The sequence below is a fragment of the Neolamprologus multifasciatus genome, chromosome 12 (assembly GCF_963576455.1).
Source record: "Neolamprologus multifasciatus chromosome 12, fNeoMul1.2, whole genome shotgun sequence".
Lineage (NCBI taxonomy): Eukaryota > Metazoa > Chordata > Actinopteri > Cichliformes > Cichlidae > Neolamprologus > Neolamprologus multifasciatus.
This window is the reverse complement of record NC_140450.1, coordinates 1,591,010-1,614,518: the sequence shown is the minus strand read 5'-3', so window position 1 is coordinate 1,614,518 and position 23,509 is coordinate 1,591,010. Positions and strand designations below refer to the sequence as shown.

General features: G+C 40.6%; 2 protein-coding genes across 2 annotated transcripts in view; both read left to right on the top strand.

Annotated features, from left to right (window-relative positions):
* The first annotated feature begins 7,153 nt into the window (after positions 1–7,153).
* The window catches only part of LOC146506120 (GTPase IMAP family member 2-like), a 126,549-nt gene continuing 110,193 nt past the window's right edge, over positions 7,154–23,509 (top strand). Inside the window, exon 1 of the mRNA XM_085180052.1 lies at positions 7,154–8,218. The gene's annotated coding sequence lies outside the window, so the exon portion shown is untranslated. The remainder of the gene's footprint in view (positions 8,219–23,509) is intronic.
* Positions 15,929–20,020, top strand: LOC146506126 (GTPase IMAP family member 8-like). The gene is made up of 2 exons (XM_085179994.1): positions 15,929–16,529; positions 17,115–20,020. The coding sequence occupies exons 1-2, from the start codon at positions 15,962–15,964 to the stop codon at positions 19,784–19,786; spliced, it is 3,240 nt and encodes a 1,079-aa protein (XP_085036120.1). The 5' UTR covers positions 15,929–15,961; the 3' UTR covers positions 19,787–20,020.

The following is a 23,509-nucleotide window of genomic DNA, read 5'->3' as shown; positions in this document are numbered from 1 at the left end:
TTCACACCTACAGGCCAGTGGACACTCTTTCAATGATGAGGATGTAACATCCTGGACAGGGAGGAACGCTGGTTTGAGGGCGGAGTCAAGGAGGCCATTTACATGAAAAGGGAAAGACCATCTCTGAATGGAGGAGGGGCCTAAGGGTCCATCTGTCACCATCTTACATGCTGTGATTGCAGCCATTCCATTCCAACACAAACCCTCTGGTACAGTGCAGCGAGGAATGCCCAGACCTCTACATCGGAGAGACCAAACAGCCACTTCACAAGTGCATGGCACAACACAGAAGAGCCACCTCCACAGGACAAGACTCAGCAGTTCATCTGCACCTAAAGGTCAAAGGTCACTCTTTCGAGGATGCAAATGTTCACACTTTGGACAGAGAGGACAGATGGTTTGAAAGAGGAGTGAAAGAAGCATCTATGTCCACTGTGAGCGACCATCTTTGAACAGAGGCGGTGGTTTACGACACCAACTCTCTGCCATCTATAATCCAGTTTTGAGTTCCCTCCCCAGACGCCTTAACGCCCACTCACATCCTGGGTCATCTGACCTCAGGAAATCACATGATAAGGTGGGGCCAGGTTTCACAATGAACTCACCCGAAACTCTGGTTGATTGTGACCCACACCCAGTTTCACACCTTGGCTCAGGCGATTAGAGGATCATCAGGGGGTCCTTTTGTCCCTCTGTGGGGGGAAACTCCCACTAGGTTTAAATCTGGGACTCTCCACCATTTGACCTTAGAACTGAAGAAGCTTCTCGGATGAAGGTGAAACGTCTTCAAGCAACTTAAAGAAGTCCAGACGCTTTTCTTTGCAAGTCCTAATATTGACAAAGAATTGTTGTTGACACGTTCGTTTCACTAAAAGGTTGCAAAACAATACGGTTTACAGACATACAGATATGTCGCCAGCTGCATGGTATTTTTGCCCAACTTCAGGCAGTTTCATTATATTGGTTTGCTTCAGTGGTTTCTTTGGCTAAGAAGAGTAAGACATATTACATATTAATTATGTGGGAAATATGTCCAGTGATTATTTAAAAACTATGTAAGGCTAACGGGGTTAGGGTGCAAAGTGTTGAATTTATGTGGGATTTTCTTTAATTCACACAGGATCAAATTTGTACATATTCAGTTAGAATATTGATATAATGTGTGCATGAGGGTGGGAATGCATGTTTGTGTCTGTGTCTATATGTCAGGTCGGGTCTTACACTCCACCTCTCTGGGAACTCCCAGGCCCTCCAAGGCCTATCTCCCCTCACCACACTCCCTGCCGGTAACTGATGCCCTCAGACGTTGGTGTGTTGGTGGTTCTTGGTGTCCGGGGCTGGGCGCTCAGGTATGTACCAGCTCACTCCCGGTGACTACTTGGCGGGGGCTGGCGCCTGTTGCTCGGTCAGGCCTCTTCTGGGGCAAAGGGGGCCCTCGGGCCTCTGGGCCTGCAGCTCGGTTCACTCTGGCACAGCTGGCTGCCGACGGGCACGCCACTGCAGCCCCCTCTAGCTTCTGCCTGGTGGCTACTGGGTGACCCCTCGTCTGGGGATCCTCAGCCCTTCCCATGAAGGTGGCACGGATGCCCCTCCGGTGGTCCTCCTTGGGCTCTTGCACTCTGGGGCCTCTGGATGTCTGGGGCCTGGATCTCCTCCATGCCTGCTTCATGCCCTGGGGGCGGGGCTATGGCTCTCTACATCCTCTAGCAGACCATTACATGGGGAAACCATTTGAATACAAGCGCGCCGATCCACACAGGTGTGCACACGGGTGTTCACTGTTCGTAGACTTAAATCACACCTTTCTTGGCTGCTACTTCAAAGCACATTGTGCGCTGTCTGTCCTGCGTGCTGCACAACAACATTCAATATTTAGTATTTACTGCTGTTTACACTTAGCTAGATTAATGCGATTGTGTTGTGTTTAGTATGTTGCTCTGTTTTTTTTGCTTGTTTTCTCGTCTTTCTCTCTCAACAGGTGATCCAGAAGATTTTTTTCCTCTTATTTCTCCTTTTAAGTTTCCTTTCTCACTGTCCCTCTCCCCTTCTGTTTTTCTTTTCCTTCCTCTTTCTTTCTCCCTTTCCTATCCCTCAGTCATGTCTGTCCCGTCTGTAACAACTGAAAATAAAATAAAATAAATAATAATAATAAAAAAATTGATATAATGTTATTACTATAAGAAGCCTTTACTGGGTTGTAAATTCTGTTTCACTGCTACATTGAAGCATTTAGTGACAGCACAAAGACCGAGAGTGTTAGAAGGATGGAAGCTCGATGAAGTCAACAAAGGGAGAGAGGAAAAAAAAACAGATAAACGGGTAAGACTTTTAAAAAGTCGACAAAATTATAAAGCCAAGATAGTTTTGCCCACATTCATTGATGACTTCAAATTCTCAATTTAGCATATGAATGAAATTAGCATTTAACAGGATTCACTCTGAGCATGGCTTGAACAGGTTGGCTGCAAAATATTTTCTCACAGGACTCTGCATACTGCTGCGGCCTGAAACCATGTGGTGAAGTTACACAAGTCAGCAAGTGAAGTAACACTTCAGATGTGATGCATGGAGGCACAGAGTGTTAGGAGTATGTGAGCCTGGAGTAAACATTTAAAGTCAATTTATTTTCTCTTTATTTTTACTTCCTGTAGGATCCTCTGACAGGATCAGGCATCTCAGTCCACGTCTTCCAAGCTCACCACAAGTTTTATCAGAATGTTTAAATGACATTAAAGTCTGGAGCACCTTATTTGTTTATGAGAGGGAGGCTGAGGTCCTGATACTCAGACTCAGTTGTTCCCACAATGCAACAAAATTGGACCTGTGGCCAATCACATCCTTCTGTTAAGCCCAGTGTAAAAACAATTTTTTTTTATCATGACGTAACACTGGACAAAGTGATTATTTTTGTTTTAAAGGTTTGAGGTTTGTATCAAATGAGGCTTTTTTAAAGGTTAAACCCTTCTTATATTTTACTTTTTAAATTAATGTTTTTAATCACAACTTGACTATTGTACTGCTCTTTAGGTTGGTGTAAATCAGGCCTCCCTTTCACATCTTCATTGTTGTTGTTTTAATTATTAATTTTCTGGTTTTACCAGTATTACTGTGAACTGGGTTCAAGCGACACGTTACCCCAACGTTAGAGAAAAGAGCCCCCTAGTGGTGAAGCCCGAAAACTGAGTGCCTGTGCCACAGTGAGGGTCATGAAAGTAAAGATGTTAATGATGCCATAAAAACATAAAGAAGATGAAATTTTGAAAGCGTTGTAGAAGAAACAATGAAATATTGACAGCAGCTTGTTTCATTTCTGTCTGGTTTTATTAGATCATAAAAGATATTTTTGTTTTGATGTTTCTGTCACGGCGTGAGCTATTTGGAGCAGATGGACCCAAAACCGATTCAACACAGACACACAAGATGTACGTGGCAAGAATATATTAGAGTGAGTGAAGAAACGTTAATACACACGAGTGTCTATATTCAGGTGATGTACTATAGTGACTCAGTGCAAGCAGTGAAAATAATGACACTGCGGGAATAACTACACAAGAAGACTAGTGACTGGGAAAATCATGTGCAAAGGAGAGGGCAGGAATACATGCTATGAACTAGAACTACTATGGTGGGCACTATATGGCACTTGGCTGAGAAGAGGGCTGAATGTTTACTGCTATAATGTTAACTGAGTGACGTCTGTCACTGTGGCAGGTCCTGGGATACTATGAACACTATGAAACAAGGGCCAGTGTCAACTGGGCCTCTGCAGTCACAGGAAAGGAGAGTTACGTTGAGTCAGGTGGAAATGATTTCTAGAATGTGTTTGTTCAGGCTTACTTGTCAGCAGGTGGAGATTGCTCGGGAAGGAGGCTAGGTCTGGGTGAGTCAGTGAGTGATGAATCCAAATTGGTCGTGACGGTGCATCAGAGAGGCAGGCAGATGAGATGGAGTGGCGATGACTCGTACCTGAGAAGCAGTGCAGTTAGTTGCAGGAATGACCAGCGATCTGACTGAGTTAGTTGTGGGCAGGTTGCGAGTGTTGTCTGTGGATTTAACTGGAGACAGAGAATACAGTGAATACATATACCAGCAAAAGCAAGTAACGAAAGCGCCCAAACACTAACGGTGATTAGCAGACGTTTAGGCGAAGCGTGATTGCCGGTCTTAAGTACTGCCACTACAATCAGCCGCGGCTCCCATGGGGAATGCAGGTCTCCGCCAGGGCAGGAGACCAGAAACACAGCAGACAGGCATGCCACTCACCCGGACCATGACAGTTTCCAAGCAGAGACATTTGGAATGACTAAGAAACCAACAAGAAAACATGCTCAGAAATGTACATTTGTCTATAAATATGTTCAGAGCCTCGTTTTGAATTTAGAGAAAACTGTGAAGCTGACTGGATGAACTGTCAGGAGTTTTGTGTGAAAATAAAAATAAAAAATCTCCAAAAGTTGATTCTGTTCATCTGGATGTAGTTTTGTGGGAAAAACATTTCATCATCATCCAAGTGACTTCTTCAGTCTCAGCTGACTGCAGGTTTCCCCAACCAAACCAGATCTGGGCCGCCAAAGGGCCGTCATTCTTTGCGGTATGCGGGCCATGTGTAAGCACACTGTGTTGACCAGATCGGGGCCATACCAATTTTGTTATTTAATTCAGTTCAATTCAATTTTATTTATATAGCGCCAAATCACAACAAAAGTCGCCTCAAGGTGATTCATAGATACAGAGAAAAACCCAACAATCATATGACCCCCTATGAGCAGCACTTTGGCGACAGTGGGAAGGAAAAACTCCCTTTTAACAGGAAGAAACCTCCAGCAGAACCGGGCTCAGGGAGGGGCGGGGCCATCTGTTGTGATTGGTTGGGGTGAGAGAAGGAAGACAGGATAAAGACATGCTGTGGAAGAGAGACGGAGGTTAATAACAGATATGATTCAATGCAGAGAGGTCTGTTAACACATAGAGAGTGAAGAAGGTGAAGTCATTAAGATAAGATGGGGCCTGATTATTTAAGACCTTGAATGTGAGGAGCAGGATTTTGAATTCTGGATTTAACAGGAAGCCAAAACAGGAGAAATATGCTCTCTCTTTCTAGTCCCTGTCAGGACTCTTGCTGCAGCATTTTGGATTAGCTGAAGGCTTTTCAGGGAGTTTTTAGGACATCCTGATAATAATGAATTACAGTCGTCCAGCCTGGAAGTAATAAATGCATGAACTAGTTTTTCAGCGTCACTCTGAGACAGGATGTTTCTAACTTTAGAGATGTTGCACAAATGAAAGAAAGCAGTCTTACATATTTGTTTAATATGTGCGTTGAAGGACATGTCCTGGTCAAAAATGACTCCAAGGTTCCTCACAGTGTTACTGGAGGCCAAGGTAATGCCATCCAGAGTAAGAATCTGGTTAGATACCATATTTCTAAGATTTTCAGGGCCGAGTACAATGACCTCAGTTTGATCTGAATTAAGAAGCAGAAAGTTAGCGGCCATCCAAGTCTTTATGTCTTTAAGACATTCCTGCAGTTTAACTCATTGGTGTGTGTTATCTGGCTTCATGGACAGATAGAGCTGGGTGTCATCTGCATACCTACAGCATGTTCTAATCGCTCTAATAGGATATTAGTGCAGCATTCGATACTGTCGACCATAATATCCTGTTAGAGCGATTAGAACATGCTGTAGGTATTACAGGTATTGCACTGCAGTGGTTTGTATCATATCTATCTAATAGACTCCAATTTGTGCATGTAAATGGAGAGTCCTCTTCACACACTGAGGTTAATTATGGAGTTCCACAGGGTTCAGTGCTAGGACCAATTCTGTTTACATTATACAAGCTTCCCTTAGGCAGCATCATTAGAAGACATAGCATACATTTTCACTGCTATGCAGATGACACCCAGCTCTATCTGTCCATGAAGCCAGATAACACACACCAATGAATTAAACTGCAGGAATGTCTTAAAGACATAAAGACTTGGATGGCCGCTAACTTTCTGCTTCTTAATTCAGATCAAACTGAGGTCATTGTACTCGGCGCTGAAAAGCTTAGAAATATGGTATCTAACCAGATTCTTACTCTGGATGGCATTACCTTGGCCTCCAGTAACACTGTGAGGAACCTTGGAGTCATTTTTGACCAGGACATGTCCTTCAACGCACATATTAAACAAATATGTAAGACTGCGTTCTTCCATTTGCGCAACATCTCTAAAATTAGAAATATCCTGTCTCAGAGTGACGCTGAAAAACTAGTTCATGCATTTATTACTTCCAGGCTGGACGACTGTAATTCATTATTATCAGGAAGTCCTAAAAACTCCCTGAAAAGCCTTCAGCTAATCCAAAATGCTGCAGCAAGAGTCCTGACAGGGACTAGAAAGAGAGAGCATATTTCTCCTGTTTTGGCTTCCCTTCATTGGCTTCCTGTTAAATCCAGAATTGAATTCAAAATCCTGCTCCTCACATACAAGGTCTTAAATAATCAGGCCCCATCTTATCTTAATGACCTTGTAGTACCATATCACCCTATTAGAGCACTTCGCTCTCGCTCTGCAGGCCTACTTGTTGTTCCTAGAGTATTTAAAAGTAGAATGGGAGGCAGAGCCTTCAGTTTTCAGGCCCCTCTTCTGTGGAACCAGCTTCCAGTTTGGATTCGGGAGACAGACACTATCTCTACTTTTAAGATTAGGCTTAAAACTTTCCTTTTTGCTAAAGCATATAGTTAGGGCTGGACCAGGTGACCCTGAATCCTCCCTCAGTTATGCTGCAATAGACGTAGGCTGCCGGGGATTCCCATGATGCATTGGGTTTTTCTTCTTCACTCACTATGTGTTAATAGACCTCTCTGTATTGAATCATATCTGTTATTAACCTCTGTCTCTCTTCCACTGCATGTCTTTTATCCTGTCTTCCTTCTCTCACCCCAACCGGTCGCAGCAGATGGCCCCGCCCCTCCCTGAGCCTGGTTCTGCCGGAGGTTTCTTCCTGTTAAAAGGGAGTTTTTCTTTCCCACTGTTGCCAAAGTGCTGCTCATAGGGGGTCATATGATTGTTGGGCTTTCTCTGTATCTATGAAGCGCCTTGAGGCGACATTTGTTGTGATTTGGCGCTATATAAATAAAATTGAATTGAATTGAAGGTCTAGCAGGACAAACACAGAGATGAGTCCACTGTCAGAGGCCATAAGAAGATCATTTGTAACCTTCACTAAAGCTGTTTCTGTGCTTTGATGAACTCTGAAACCTGACTGAAACTCTTCAATAAGCCTCTGCAGATGATCTGTTAGCTGTTTGACAACTACTCTTTCAAGGATGTTTGATATGAAAGGAAGGTTGGAGATTGGCCTATAATTAGCTAAGACTGCTGGGTCTAGAGATGGCTTTTTGAGTAAAGGTTTAACTGCAGCCACCTTGAAGGCCTGTGGTACATAGCTGATTATTAGAGATAGGTTGATCAAATTTAAGATCGAAGAATTAATTAATGGCAGAACTTCTTTGAGCAGTTTTGTAGGAATGGGGTCTAAAAGACACGTTGATGGTTTGGAGGAAGTAATTATTGAAGTTAACTCAGAAAGATCGATTGGAGAAAAAGAGTCTAACTTAACATCAATGGTACTAAGAGTAGCTGTAGATAATATTACATCTGTGGGATGATTATTGGTAATTTTTTCTCTAATGGTTAAAATGTTATTTGTGAAGAAGTTCATGAAGTCATCACTAGTTAACGTTAAAGGGATGGTTGGCTCAACAGAGCTCTGACTGTCAGCCTGGCTACAGTGAGAAACCTACTTTGATGCCATTTCTCTCTCTCACTTATTTTCTGGTAAATTGTTAATTCTGCTGTTTTTCAGACTTAAAATCAGAGTTAAAATCTGACAGCTCACAATGCAAGAATTAACCAGCAGACATAGTTACAGGCTGCTTATTGAAGAGAAACCTTGTTCTTATTCAGCTGTAAAATTTCTCAATCTCAGTTTCCTTTGAGGTGTTGCAGGTTAAACATTGACTCAGGTGTTCAGGTGTCTCAGTGATGTCAGCAGTGAGACTCCCGCCCACTCTGCTGAGAAGACTTTGTTACAGGTGAGTTTTCACTTTGAAGAGGAGTCGCATGAAAGGTGTGGAATATCAATGACGACTGTTTTTAGCTAAAAGATCTGAAGAATCAGCACGAATTCTGTTCCCAGCACATTGATGTCACAGACACACAGCTCAGGTAAGATCTGCAGGATGACCTGATCAATAATAACAACTAAAATCAGTTCATGCACAGATTGCAGGATCTCTGCGGTTCTGTTTGTGACGTTTGATTTCAAAGACAAAAATCCAGTGAAATTATTTTTTAAAAAATTTTATGTCAAAAAGCTCGTCTGTTTTAAATTTGTTCAGATTTTAATAAAGTAACACTTTTAATCCAGCTGGGCATTTTTGTTCAAGAGCGGAGAGTCTAAAGTCCAGGGACGATGAATTTAATTGCAGCCATAATGTTAAAAGCAATAAAAAAGTCAACAATAAAAGTATAATATTTAACTGTAAGAATATTAACTTTGTAAATGTAGATCTGTGTGTATTAGTGCAGCTTCTATTCATGTTAGTAACCAGGAGCCCGTCAAAATAACATTTGGTTTTCAGAAAGTTTCAGACAGTCATGTCCCATCTGGTGTGTTTTTATTTGCTTTCATCACAGTTATGGATACTTTCCTTCTTTTCATTAGTTTACGGACATCAGAGTAATAAATATGATACGTGGAATATATCTGAGTAACAGTAATGTAACACTCACTGTGACCCGTATGACCTCCTGTTAGTCTGTAGGAAAAAACCCCAACTTGAATTACATCGTGTGCTTATTCCATCATGAATTGATGTATTTTTCTTTTTATTTATTTAATTTTTAAAAAAAAATTTGTGACCATAGCTGTTATTTTCTCATCTGCACCAAAGTCTGAAACTTTTGTATTAATCTTTAAAAAGGTTCATAAGTCTTAGTCTCAGATTATCTAGGAACATAAAACTGATAGCAGAGAATATTCAGAAAGGGCCCTTTTTAAATCATTAACTCACATTCACATTAATAAAGCCGACCTTTGACCTGCAGTTAGATATAAAGTAAATGTGATGTGTATCACGCCCTGTGAGTCGATGAGTAACAGCATGCAAAAAGAAGAAAATGATAACGTTTAAGTGAACATTGACCACAGAGTAGATAACATTCACTGTATACAGATAAACACAGACTTCTTGTTACCTTGTTTAATTTGAACAGAGACAAACTCATCAAGTAAAGCCTCTAAGCTTGGTGGGAGCAAATATTAGAGAGTAACCTGACCTCTCAGAGTTCTCGTATATGCAAATCTGGAGGTTTTATTTATGACCTCAGCAGTGATGTCCACAGATACCAGACATTGCTGTTGGATGTGCATGCAGCCTGGGCATTTTGACTAGAGACCGGCCCGCCATTATAGGAAAAATCATAAAGCCTTTGAATGAAAACAAACGCTGTTGTGACAGTGATTTTCACTGTCTTGATGGTATATATGCATCAATCTATCAATCGTTTGTTGTAAGATTCAGATAAATATTTTTAAAAAGTGAGACATTTTAAATGAGAATAAGAAAGAAAAGTATTTCTTTGTTCCCCCCTCTCCCTGTTAATGCCCTACCTGCCCCCCTGGCAAAACTTTGCTAGACCCGCCCCTGCACAGTTACCAGCTGTCAGCTACGTGGAAAAGGATCCTGGTGTTATTTGTCTCTCAGAAACAGTTCATAACTTCAACTCATTCATGTCACCTAAAAGGTAAACCTGTTTCTCCATCACCTGTTCAGCTCTGATGATTCAGTAAGGACATCTCCTGGTTTCATCTTCATGTTTCCCTCTCACCACATATCCAAACCGACATCATGACCAGCAGCTTTGCAGCTGTGGCTCCAGCAAACATCAGCTGATACTAGAAATTAATATTAAATAAATTCTAACAACAGCTGATCAAGCTTAAATGTGGGCGATAAACAAGAGAGAAAAGCCGATCAGCTGATCATTGATCAGTTTCATGACTGAAGTAGAAACAGGAGAGAGAGGGGAGAGAAGAAGAGGCAGCTGCAGTGTAAAGACAGAATAACTCCAGCTTTGTGTCTTTTTCCATTGTAGCTGAAGTCCGGGACAAACTGTGTTCCTTTTAACCTCAATACGAAACGCGGAATATTTTCTGCGGGACAATTCAATTTTTTACGGGACGGTCGGCAACTCTACTAACTAACCTTATGAACAAATAAAGTTCAACATCAGTAACATCATAGCAACCACCCAGCTGTATAGAAACTCCGTCATGCTAGCTAGTACGCAGTACGAGTTATTGTAACGGACTGTTAAAAGTCAACACAACGAAAATAAACTCCACCTAAACTTGGTTTATATTTGACCCAGATAGACTGCAGGTCATAACTTCTTACCTGAAGTTCACCTGACACTCGGACTGGCGGCCACCTCAGCTACGGGGTGGCTGTAGCTCAGGTCATCTACTGATCGGAAGGTTGATGGTTTGATTCCTGGCTTCCCCTAGCTTGCATGCCAAATATCCTTGGGCAAGATACTAACCCCAAATTGCTCTCTGATGCATCCATCGGAGTATGAATGTTTGTGAATGTTAGCTAGAAAGCACTTAGACAAAAATGTGCTGGTGTGAATGGGAGAATGCACAAGTTGTGTAAAGCGCTTTGAGTGCTCAGAACAGTAGAAAAGCGCTATATAAGAACCTGTCCATCTACCATTTACTCGGGTCTCTCCTCCTCCTGTCTCCCCTTCCCTCATCCACCTGCTGGCCTCTGTGGAAGCTCCACCATAGCCACCACCAAACAACGGAGTTATTTTTACAAATCGGCCAGCATCTGGCTAATCCACCACCTTTCAGTGTTTATACTGTTACAAGAAAAACATCGGCCCATAAAAACGAAAAATGACCAAATCACCAATGGCCAGTCCAGCTATGGTCTTGAAATCATTTAACCCTTCGCGTGCCAGCCGTGGCACACGTTTGATTGATCTATGTAATTATCGTTTTTTTATTATTATTTTTATTTTAAGTTATTACAAATTAGACAGAAAAGGAGAAAGAGAGAGAAAGAAAGAAAGAAAGAAAGAAAGAAAGAAAGAAAGAAAGAAAACAGAGGGGAAGGGAGGACAGTAATAGAAGACACTGAGATAATCAGTTGGATCACCTGTTAAAAGAAGGACAAAGCAAACAAACAACAAGAGAACAACTCAATACAGAGATCAAGGCAACAACCTTGATATGTGTAAGTAACAGTAAATATTAAATATTGAATGTTATTGAGCAGCACGCAAGACCGACAGCGCACAGTGTGCTTTAACCTCCTAGATATTGCAAACTGAGCAATAATGCATTTCTTGCATTTCTCATGGGTTCTGATGGGGTCTTTCTTAAAATGACTGGTCCCAGTAACAAAGGCGCTTGTCGACTCAGAAATCGAGGGAAACTCACAACACACCTGGCAGAACATTATGTTATTTAGCTCGTCATATTCCAGCCACATAAATTCTTTTGTCCATGAAACCATAAAGCTGCGCTTTCCTTTTGCCTCATAGTCTGATTTGTCATAACTTTTCCGTTTTGTGGTCGGCTTTTTTTTGGCTGTCACTTCTTCACCCTGACCTGTCTTATTTGGCTCAGCAGAACTAAAATATATATCCTGCTGCTTTTACACACGCACTCACATAACGCTCAGTGATTCTCTGCGTGATCAACCTCTCACATGTTTAAGCTGCGGGAGATTTCACTTGTCATGTTTGCATAGTAAGCTAACGATTGATAAGACGATGTCAGAGGAATTGGTGCGCAATTAATCTGTGACTTACCAATCAGTGCTGCCGCTCTCTATCAGAGATGGGCAGTAATTGTAATGCGTTACTGTAATCCAATTACTTATTTCAAGTAACGAGTAATGGGAAACTCACAGAGAAACTCGCGGATTCTTCCACTGACCGCTGCACACCTGCACCAGGGTAACCCTCCGCCTACCCCACTCCTGCTTTACAGGTGAAAATAGAGCAACAGGACCGCTAGTCTTTGACTTTATTTATTTTCTGCTGTGTTTTACTTGCATCTATTTGAAAGACTGAGTGTAAACACACAAAATATTTTATGTGCTGGAATGTGCAGAAAATAGGTTTAAATGTTAAACTAATTTCTTCCAGTCAGAGAATGTTGCAGATAATTAAATTTTTGCTTGATGCATAAAGTTAAAAGATTAAAACTAATAAAACAAGTTTTAAAAAGAGACTTTTCCATTTGATTACATTTTGTATGATGATTATGCAGAAAAAGTAGAATTGGGCTGAAAGATCTATCACTTTATCACCTATTCAGGTTGTAAATCGTGTTTTTAAAAAGTAACTAAGTAACTAAGTAATTAATTACTTTTGAAAATAAGTAATCAGTAAAGTAACGGGATTACTTTTTAGGGGAAGTAATCAGTAATTAGTTACTGATTACTTTTTTCAAGTAACTTGACCAACACTGCTCTCTATACACAGTTTGCGCGATCGCAAAGTGAAAGTGAAAGCAAAAAACAAGCGCAAATTCAAACGCAATTTCAATGTGTCACATATTGACAGTGGCTCATCGATGCCGATGACATAATTACCCAGCTACATTTGCGAAAGAATGCAAAAGCATTGACATATCTTTCCTTCCCATGATAGCCCGACGGGAGGGGCTGAGATGGATTTTGGTAGCCCGACTGGAAAAATCGCTAGCTCCGGGACGTCGGGCTAGCGATTTTGCGAGCCCTGTTGAGAGAAAAAAATTGAGAGGTGGGAACCGGCCCCATAGGTTACATTGGATATACAAACAGTACTCTGGACGCCGTATATCATGCCCACCCCCAAAGCCCTATAAGTATGTGTTATGAGGGTGTGAGTAAAGTGGATGTCTAGGTTGCAGAATAAAATTGAGGCACAGGTAGCCAGAAGGGGACAGAGGGGGAATGCCTCCTCTACACAAGAACTTTCCTTTTTGCTAAAGCATAGAGTTGGATCAGGTGACCCTCAACCCTTCCATACTTATCCTCCAACAGATATATTCTGCTGGGGCTTGTGAATGTTTCTTCAGTCACTTCCCCTAACCACCTGTTTATACACCACACTGCATTTAACATAGCACCAACATATGGCATAAACATCTTACATTCATTGTATCTCTTTCCAACAGTTACTGAGGTCAACAGTTGAATAACAGTGACAATATGGCAGAATCATTTGGTGAGTCAAGTCACAGTTTGTCACACGTCAAGTAATTGTCAGTTACTTTCTTTTGCTAGCAGTTTTCCACAATAATTGAACAATTTCTCTGTTTCTCCTGATTTAAGACAGGAACAAAGACACGAAAAGACATTACTATAGGTTAATATTGAGCAGCAAGTGATGTACAAAATATACTTTATATGTGCACACTGATGTAATGCTCTAGTAAATTTAGTGCAAAATTTGCAGGCACCATTCATGCAGGGACATGTAAAGATATATGAGTAAGTGAATCAAGTCTGGGCTACTCTAAAGAAAACATGTACCAGAGTGAAGATGTTTGCTATCCATCTTATACTGGTTCATGATACACAATGTTCAGACACAAAATCTTTCAGACAAAGTCATTTGAATGACTTTAGTTAACTAGTTTACATTCTATGTGTTGCGTAGGATACCTTAATGATGTATTTCACAATTTTTTTTTTCTAAAACTTTAAGCTCCTGACCCTAGTTGTGCTTTCAGCTGTAAAGAAGTGCTTTTCTTATCTGCATGTAGCTGTAGTTGCTGTCACATAACACCATAATAATAGTAATAATATTAGTAATAATAGTAATACATAATAATTATCTTTTTTTTTCTGTTGTAGTCAAACAAGGCACTTTTTTTAAAAGGCGCAGAGGCAGCTATGGACTTCTACCACCCAACAGTAAGTTTTTGAAGAAAAGATTGTGATGGACATAATTTTTAAAGTGGACAGAAACACTTAATCTATAAAGGCTCATTTACATCATGGAGCCCTGCTCTAAAAACAATATAGATGTAACTCTATGTAGCTGGATTTAAGAAATAAGTGCTTAATGTTAAAGTTTTACAAACATATTTAGTGCCACCTTCTGTCAGTACAGAACAGTGCTGTCATCGGGTTGGTTGCGGCTAATAGACTTACATTAGTTATTGTTAGCTAACTTGTAAGAGAACAAATAACTCAGAGGAAAATAAGGACACTAAAACCTTTCATGTTAAAGCTGAGAATATAGTGTCCACTTTCACTCTCTGTCTCTTTAGCAGTAAGTGGCTCTATGTTGTTTGCTGCACTGAAACAGGAAAACCCAGCTATTGGCTTTAATGTTCAGTTTTGTAAGGCACTTTATAAATAAGAGCAGAGTGGAGAAGTGCCTGTTTGAGCCCGGTGACAGCTGGTTCACTGGATTGACAGAAACAGATTTTTCCTCCCTGGCCGAGTGCACTGACCGGTGCAATCAGAACTATTTTATCAAATAAAATAGTCTTTCTTTTCCCAAGCACACGAAGACAGTTTACAACATAACAGCTCACTACATGCACATCACAACCACAAACATAAGTATGTTTCTTACCCAAGCATGCTTGAGCACACAAAAAACTATTTTTACCTACTTTTTAAAAATTTCTCAAGATACAAGAAGTTTATTGTCATGTACACCGCAGAACACACGTGGTTACTCAAAGCAATTCAATTCTTACTTTGCAGGTTCCCTTCACACAAAATATGTAAATAAACGACCAACAAAAATAAAGAATAAACTTAACTCTGTTAGGATGCCTGGGTTGTGGACCCAGGGTTTTTGAGTTTATTATATTATTTATAATTTCTAGTCTTTGGGTTTTCGTTAGAGTCATGTCTTATGGTTTGTCTCTGTGTAATCCTTAGTTGCTGTCTCCCCTGTCTGCTATATCCCCGTGTCCAGTCAGTGTCTGTGTCTGCCCTGGTCCCACGTCTCTGTTCCCTCTGTTGTAGTGCCTGCATATGAGTCTGTGTCTTTTGTTCAGTCTGTGTTTTGTGTTTCCTGTTTTACTTTGAAGGTCTCTGTCTTATCTCAGTGTGTTCAGTTTACGCTTCCTTGTCTCGTCAGTTCTGATTTGCCCCAGCTGTGTTTCCCTCCTGTTGTCCATTCCCTGATTGCTCCCTCTATGTATTTAAGCCCTGTGTTTCAGTTTGTCATTGTTGCGATCTACCCTTATTTTGCTGTGTGTTCTGTCTGTGTAAAGTTTACCTTGGAGTCTCAGTTTTGTTACTTTTTTGGAGTTCAGCATTAAAGCTGTATTTAAGTTCACCTTTGATTTCCGTGAGTCTGCATTTTGGGTCCTTCATATCACCACCCCTGCGTGCACACAGCCTTCACATAACAAACTCTGATATAGAAAATAATTTTAAAAAGCAAAACAAGTGCTTTTGCAGCACTTGTAGCTTATATGTGGGTGTAATCAGAATTTAAAGTGCAACACTGTCATAGTGGTAATAAATACAGAGTATGCAATAAAATAAATTGTTTATATTGTATGAAGTTGTGTTATGTCATATATAAATGTACAAAATTGCAAATTTAAAGATTGAAGATAATTACAGTTCAGCAATTAGTCATTGATTCAGTAGGATGATGGCCTTACGTCAGTTACAGCACATAGCATTCAGGTACCAACAGTCATTCCTCTTCATCACATAGATGAAATTGGAAATTTAAAAGACCTTAATTTGTTTTTCAGACCTGAAAAATAATTTCTCTATCCAACAATTTTTTTTACTGAAGTTTCTTTGGCTGTAGGGCCTGAAACCTGGAAATTGATGTAAAAGATGTAAAAGAAATATATTTGTGTCTGCATTTGTTGTCATTTCAGTGTCTGCGCTCAGGGCTGTTCTGCTGGGGAACAACTGTTCTATGAGGAGTTCAGTGGGGAACTTCCTACTCAGAGAGAGCAAGTTCAACCCCGAGGAAGAACTGGACCGTTGTGTGAGAGCCAGTGGACAGATTCAAGGGAAAAAAATATTTCTCATAAATACACCAGATCTGCTTCATCCAAACAACTCAGAAGACAAAATAAAGGAACATGTGAACAACTGTGTGAGGCTCTCTGATCCTGGACCTCATGTGTTCCTGCTGGTTCTACAGCCTGAAGATTTCACTGAGCATCAAAAAACGAGACTCTGCAGAGTCCTGAACTTCTTCAATGATCATTCCTTTGATCATTCACTGGTTCTGATATCACCACCCAGAGAGAGGCGTCCAGGTTCAGGGCATAGTGTCATGTATCATACACCTATACAGGAAATGATGCAAAGATGTAAAAACATGTCACTGCAGCTTGAAAACCTCAACATTCAGGAGTTACTAGAAAACATAAAATGCATTGTAAAGAGGAACAATGGAAAACATGTCATCTATCATCACTCCAGCGCTGATCAAAGGAAAGATGCTCCTGTTAATAGACATTATGCTAAATCTGTTGGTAAGTTTAAAACATTTTTTAAGATAATGTGGAAAAATAATCTTCCTAATATTATTTTAACATGTCAGGAGGCTTTCTCAAAAGGATTTTAAAAAAAGACAAAATTCACTGACTATACAGGATAAAAGTCAGCATAATTTCTGAACTGTTATTTTTATGGCTGAGGTCTATTGAAGGAACCTAAAAAAAAATCAAGCTTAAGTTTAGAAATTTGGGTCACGCAGAGTAAACTATCTAGAAAAGGAAATATTTAGTCTTTAAATGTGTTTCTTGCCTTTACATTGGGCAGCACTTGTTGTGTCAACGTGTTTAATTTTAATACAAAGCCAGAAAAAATAAGAATTTGTTATGAAACTCCATCTTTGTAACCCAGAAAGTATATTTATGAAGCATTAATCAAAGAAAGGAATGTATGACTAAAGATGTAATATGGGAAGTCCATTCAAGTTAAATGTTGTTCTGATGAGGACCTCGTAATAGTTTTTGTGTTGGAAAAGCATTTTAGGATCATGCTAACATCAGTCAGACTGCTTACAGGAATTTGTGAAAGTAATTTTCAGTGTTTGTCTGTTTGTTCCTTTACAGGATGTGCACTCAGGATTATGCTCTTTGGAGAAAGCTCAGCGAAGAAGACAGCACTATGTAACTTTATTGTGAGGAAAACAGGTTTTGATATTTCAAGATATTCTGACACAAGGCAAGTTGTTCAGGGAGAGTGGAAAGGACAACCAGTTACAGTAGTGAAAACTCCTAACCTCTTTGGTAAGTCTTTGAAGGCCATGAATGAAGAGATGAAGAGCTGTGTGAGTCTTTGTCCTCCTGGACCAAATGTTCTGCTGCTCCTGGTGAAACCTTCTGATTTCACTGAGGAGAACAGAAGAACTCTGGAGTTCATCCTGAGTTTGTTTGGTGACTACACCTTTAAACACTCGATGGTGATCGTCACACATGTGGAGACAAGTTTTGCTCTTACATCACTCCTTAAAGATTGTGAAGGTCGACGTTACAACATGAATGAAGATGATCATGAACAGTTAATGGAGAAGATTGAAAAAATAATACATCAGAACAAAGGAAAATTCCTCACAGTCACTGAAGAGTTTGACAGCGAGAGACCATCTTTAAACCTGGTTCTGTGTGGGAGGAGAGGAGCAGGGAAGACGTCAGCAGCCAAGGCCATTTTAGGTCAGACTGAGCTTCATTCAGTCTCCAACTCATCAGAGTGTGTTAAACATCAGGGAGAGGTGTGTGGACGTTGGGTTTCCCTGGTGGAGCTGCCTGCCTTGGATGGAAAACCTCAGAAGGCAGTGATGGAGGAATCACTCAAGTGTATCTCCCTCTGTGATCCTGAGGGTGTCCATGCCTTCATCCTGGTCCTACCTGCAGGTCACCTCACTGATGAAGACAAGGGAGAGTTAGAGACCATCCAGAACACATTCAGCTCTCGAGTCAATGACTTCACCATGATTCTGTTCACTGTGGACTCAGATCCTACAGATCCAACTGTTTTAAACTTTATAAAGGAAGACAAGGACATTCAAAAGCTCTGTCAGAGTTGGGGAGGAAGACATGTTGTTTTCAAGGGCAAGACACAAATTGCAGAGCTGTTGGAAACTGTGGAAATGATGAGAGCTGAAGGACCTAAGTGCTTCACAATGGAAATGTTCAGCAAAGCTCAGATTGAGAGGTTTATTATGTTTGATGCTGAACTGCAGGAAGTTAAACACAAGAGTGAGGCTTCATCTGATGATGCAAATCAAACTGAACAGTCCATCAGGATGGTGCTGCTTGGAAAAACTGGCAGTGGGAAAAGTGCAACTGCAAACACCATTTTGCAGACAAAGGAATTTTTATCCAAACCCAGTGGGAAATCTGTGACCAGAGAATGTCAGAAAGCCGCAGGAGAGATTGATGGACGTCCTGTTGTTGTGGTCGACACCCCCGGCTTGTTTGACACGACTCTGTCCAGTTATGAAGTTCGACAGGAGCTTCTGAAATGTATCAGCATGTTGTCTCCTGGCCCTCACGTGTTCTTACTGGTGCTGCAGATCGGTCGATTTACAGAGGAGGAGAAAGAAACTGTGAAAAAGATCAAAGAGATTTTTGGAAAGAAGTCAGGAAACTTCATCATTGTTACCTTCACCAGAGGAGATGAGCTTGAAGACACTATTGAACGTTACATAGAAGAAGACTGTCCTGATTTTGTAAAAACTCTGATTAAAGACTGTGGAGGCAGATACCACGTCTTCAACAACAAAGATCCGAAAAACCGTAGACAAGTGTCAGACCTGCTGATGAAAATTGAAGCCATGTTAAAAGACAGTGGTGACAAATACTACACCACTGAGATGTTCCAAGAGGCTGAGGCAGCAATACAGAAGGAGATGGAGAGACTGCTGAAACAGAAGGATGAAGACATGAAGAGAGAGAGGGAGGAGCTTAAAAGGAAACATGAAGAAGAAATGCAAAAAGTAAAAAGAGAAATGGAAGAAGAGATCTCTAAATTTGAGTCTGAGAAAGAGGAGAACATGAAACAACTCAAGCAGATGGAGGAACGCATTAACCAGGAGCGAGAAGAGAGAGAGAGAGAACAGAAAATCAGAGAAGATGAGGAGAGAAAGAAGAAAGAACAGGAAGAATCTCAACAACAACAATGGAAACAAAAACTGGAAACTTTGGAAAACCAAATAGAATCAGAATCGAAGGAAGAGCTCATCAGAGAGCTGGAGCAAAACAGAGAAGAAATGAGAAGACAGAGAGAGGCCTGGGAGATGGAAAGGAAAGAATGGTGGGACAATAGGTATGAAGAAAGTGAACAGAGACGAGAAGCAGAAGATATGAAAATGAAAAAGCTAAAGGAAAAATATGAAAAGGAAAAAGAACATTATCAAATAAAAATAAAAGAACATTGCTCCCGCATAATAGAGGAGCAAAACAAGAGAACCGCATTAGAGAAGGACCTCAAGAACGCAATTAAACAAATGAAGTGGAAATCTGAAGAAGAGGCCAGAAATCAAGCTCAAGAGCTCAATGAATTCAGAGAGAAATACACCAGGGACTTTGAATCTCTGATAGAGACATATAATGATGAGATAAGGGATCTGAAAGCAAAATTAATGCCACAGCAAGATCAGTATAGTCTCTCCAGCCACAAAGAAAAAAAACTTAACAAACAATGGGAAGAAATGCAGAAAAAGCATGAAGAAGAAATAAAACGGTTAAAAAAGAAATACAAAAACAGGTGCATCATTTCCTGATAAAATTAAATGTATATTACTCAAGCCACAGGACTGTATGCACTAATTTGCTACTTTTAATACTGTAAAAACAGCCAGTTGAAAAATTATGGCCAGAGTTTAAAATGTGTTTATGTAGTTTATTTACAGTGATGTTTGTTTAATATGAGATAATATACATTTAAGTTTTATTGCAGTAGAATTGCTTTTTGTTTTGTACATTTAATTTGTTTTTACTTTAATATACCACCTCAATTTAAACCTGAAGAAAAAAACAAAAAACTTGCTTGTGTGTGTTATTTCAGCATTTTTCTTTTTTGGGGGGTAGGTAAGACTATTTCTTTTGCCTGTTATGAACAGTATTTACCTTCAGGTTTACTCTGGTCTGTATATGTGTGGTGCCACAGCTTCATTATGATCATTCAGGGTGAATATTTTTGTAAGAAAGTTACCTATTCTTTTGCTCTTTATTTAATAAAAACAATTTGCTGGCAAAGGTTACATGTTGTCCTATTATGTATTAATATCTTAATTAATGTATTAATGCAGAGTGCCATTTGTATCGTTGATATTTTGTCGTATTATAATCGGACCATCAGGTATATGGCACACTATTTTTCTTTTCTTTTTCTTTTCTGTCCTGTGTGCCCAAAAATGCCCAACAAATGTACTTTCCCAACTGTACCATTATGGTATTTGCTAAAATGGTCCACTTGATAGTTTGATTAGAGCTTTTTTAGGATTGTTTATTTTGAGTTATTTCAATCACAACCGACAAGACCGACTTGATTTCATGTGGGTATTAGCACACACATAGATTCTGGGCAAACAAACTAGCAATGGAATCTGTCAATAAAGAAAGCAAGGCACTGTCAAAGTCAGCAAAGAAAAAGCATAACATGGAAAAAAATGAACTGTGGCATCAGGATTGGGTTCATGCAACAAAAAGGAAGCACATATTATACAAAGGAAGATAAGAGAGATGAGAGTACTAACAGAAAGGAACAAGATCATTAGCAGACTCATTCATTTAAAGGCGCAGTTTTATGAGGAAGAATCCAAGTAGTGTCAAGAAAGAGAAACAGTGGAACATGACTTGATTTTGTGCAAAGAATACGATGAAACAAGAAGAGAGCTTACTAGAAGGATGCAAAACATAACAGACAAGTTTAATCTTGTCTGCTATCTTTAAACACTTTGTTACTAGCAGCCTGTTACAAAAACACAGAAAATGTTTGAATCTATGGAGAAGTCACTGAATGAAAACAATTTGACAGGAATAAAAATGTGTTTTGAACCAACAAGATGACTCCCAAACAGTGATGGGAATAACAGCTCTAACGCCCTTACTAATGCCGTTAATTTTTTCAGTAACGAGTAATTTAACTAATTGCTATTTCTATCGTTTCAATGCCATTACCGTTACTAACAAGAAAATGCGGTGCGGATGCATTCCTATTTTTCAACACACACGGTTGAAGTCATCTTCCGCTTACTGTGAGGTAGAAGTAGGGATGTGTACAGGTATCCGGTGCCGTAATGCCACCGGATCTGACATTAACGGTAGTAACCAGACCGAAAAGCAGTGCACATTTCGGTGCTTTATTTCTGTGCTTTTTTTTTCTTCCTGAGATGTCATACACTTTGGATCCTAGCCAATCATTTTACCTTTGCAATGATAGTAGGCGGGCCCAGGTACGTACGTTCTTTTAGAGCAGAGCTACAGATTAAAAATGCCCAAAGCGAAGTGGTCAAAATTCTGGCTGCAGCCTGCAACAAGTGCTTTAAGGTGATACTGTGTAAAGGAAGAAACCTCGAAACTGATGAAACACCTGGCGACACATAGCATTTTTTTTAAAACCGAAAAATGCGCGTATTTGATAGCTTGATGCGAGACCTCACACCGGCTACTACTACTGCGGGTGTGGTGCCTGTTAGCGGACCCGGAGTTAGCAACATCCTCCAAGAACCCGAAGAGGAGAGTCCTGGCCCTTAGCCCTGCCAGTGTAGCAGAAATGATGACGGATGATGATGCAGCAGCAGCCGTTCTTCTCTGGGTGAGTAGCTTAGCTGTATAGCTCCAGAGAAAGCTAATATGATTATCTTTTTGCAAAAAAAAACAAACAAAAAAACCCAACCAACCAAACAAACCCCCCCCCCCCCCCCCAGCTTAACATGAGAGGTTTTAGGACAAAGTTTGTGTTTTCCATTGTCTAAGCACCGGTTCCAACCAAAGGAGGTATGTTGTATCAACAGAAAAGGCTAACTTGGTTATCATTTTGCAGAAAAAAGAGACTGCTAAAAATAAATACATAAGAGGTTTTTGGACAAAGTTTGTGTTCTCCATTCTTTAAGCACCGGTTCGAGCACCGTTTATGCACCAGCACCGTTTCAAAAGCACCAGTTTGGCACAGGTATCGGATAAAACCTAAACCATACCCAGCCCTAGGTAGGAGGGCAAACCAATCGCACGAGTGCTGCTGATTGGCTGAGTAAGCTAACAGAAAAAAACAGAAACAAAGGCAGTATATAGAAGCGCTACCACAAAGTGCACAGGGTTATGAAATAAGGTCAGTCGTTCAACAGTGGCTGCAGAGACAGTGGATGGCATTATTGGAAAGAAACTGCTAGTTCCTTGCACTACAAGATGGAATTCCTTTTATGATTCCCTGATTGGTGCTGCTGTCGCATGGTGTTCGCTCGCTCTGCGGTAGAGTATCACTTCCTGTTCTTGCTCAAACACAGTGGTGTTTCTGAGTAGCTTATCTGCTTAGTAATTTAATTAAAAACTTTTAGATACATTCCTTTTCATAGTATAATCTTCACATGCTTCATCAGAAGCACACTTTCTGTGTACTCACTATCTAACTTATAGGTATTCACTCACTGTACTGTTTCGCTAGATTAGCTTAGCTTGTAGCTGACTTGTTAGCACCATGGCTACTTCACCTGTCCCTCCTGCACTTTCTTGCTCATTGTGTCAGATGTTTAGTTATTCCTCGGCCTCCTTTAGCAGTAATGATATCTGTAACAAATGTAGCATATTTGCAGCTCTGGAGGCCAGGATTACTGAATTGGAGACTCGGCTTCGCACCCTTCTCTCACCCTTAGCTAGCCAGGCCCCTGTAGCTGGTGCAGCCGAAGATAGCGTAGGCCCCGCTAGCTGTTCCCCGGCAGACCCCAAGCAGCTGGGGAAAGAGGGCGGCTGGGTGACGGTGAGGAGGAAGCATAGTCCTAAACAGAAGCCCCAGGTACACCACCAACCTGTTCATGTGTCTAACCATTTTTCCCCACTCAGCGACACACCCGCCGGGAGTCAAACTCTGGTAATTGGTGATTCTGTTCTCAGACATGTGAAGCTAGAGACACCGGCAACCATAGTCAATTGTCTTCCAGGGGCCAGAGCAGGCGACATTGAAGGAAATTTAAAACTGCTGGCTAAGGATAAACGTAAATTCAGTAAAATCATAATTCACGTCGGCAGTAATGACACCCGGTTACGCCAATCGGAGGTCACTAAAATCAATATTGAATCGATGTGTAACTTTGCCAAAACAATGTGGGACTCTGTAGTTTTCTCTGGTCCCCTCCCCAATCAGACCAGGAGTGACATGTTTAGCCGCATGTTCTCCTTAAATTGTCTTAGTGGTGTCCCAGAAACAATGTGGGCTTCATAGATAATTGTTATCATCTATCGTCCACCTGGGCCTTACACAGAGTTTCTGTCTGATTTCTCAGACTTTT

Excerpts from the sequence above, each read along its gene's own strand:
- LOC146506126 (XM_085179994.1), top strand. The coding sequence starts at position 15,962 with ATGAGGAGTTCAGTGGGGAACTTCCTACTCAGAGAGAGCAAGTTCAAC. Across the intron at positions 16,530-17,114 it reads ACATTATGCTAAATCTGTTG|GATGTGCACTCAGGATTATG; the intron begins GTAAGTTTAAAA and ends GTTCCTTTACAG.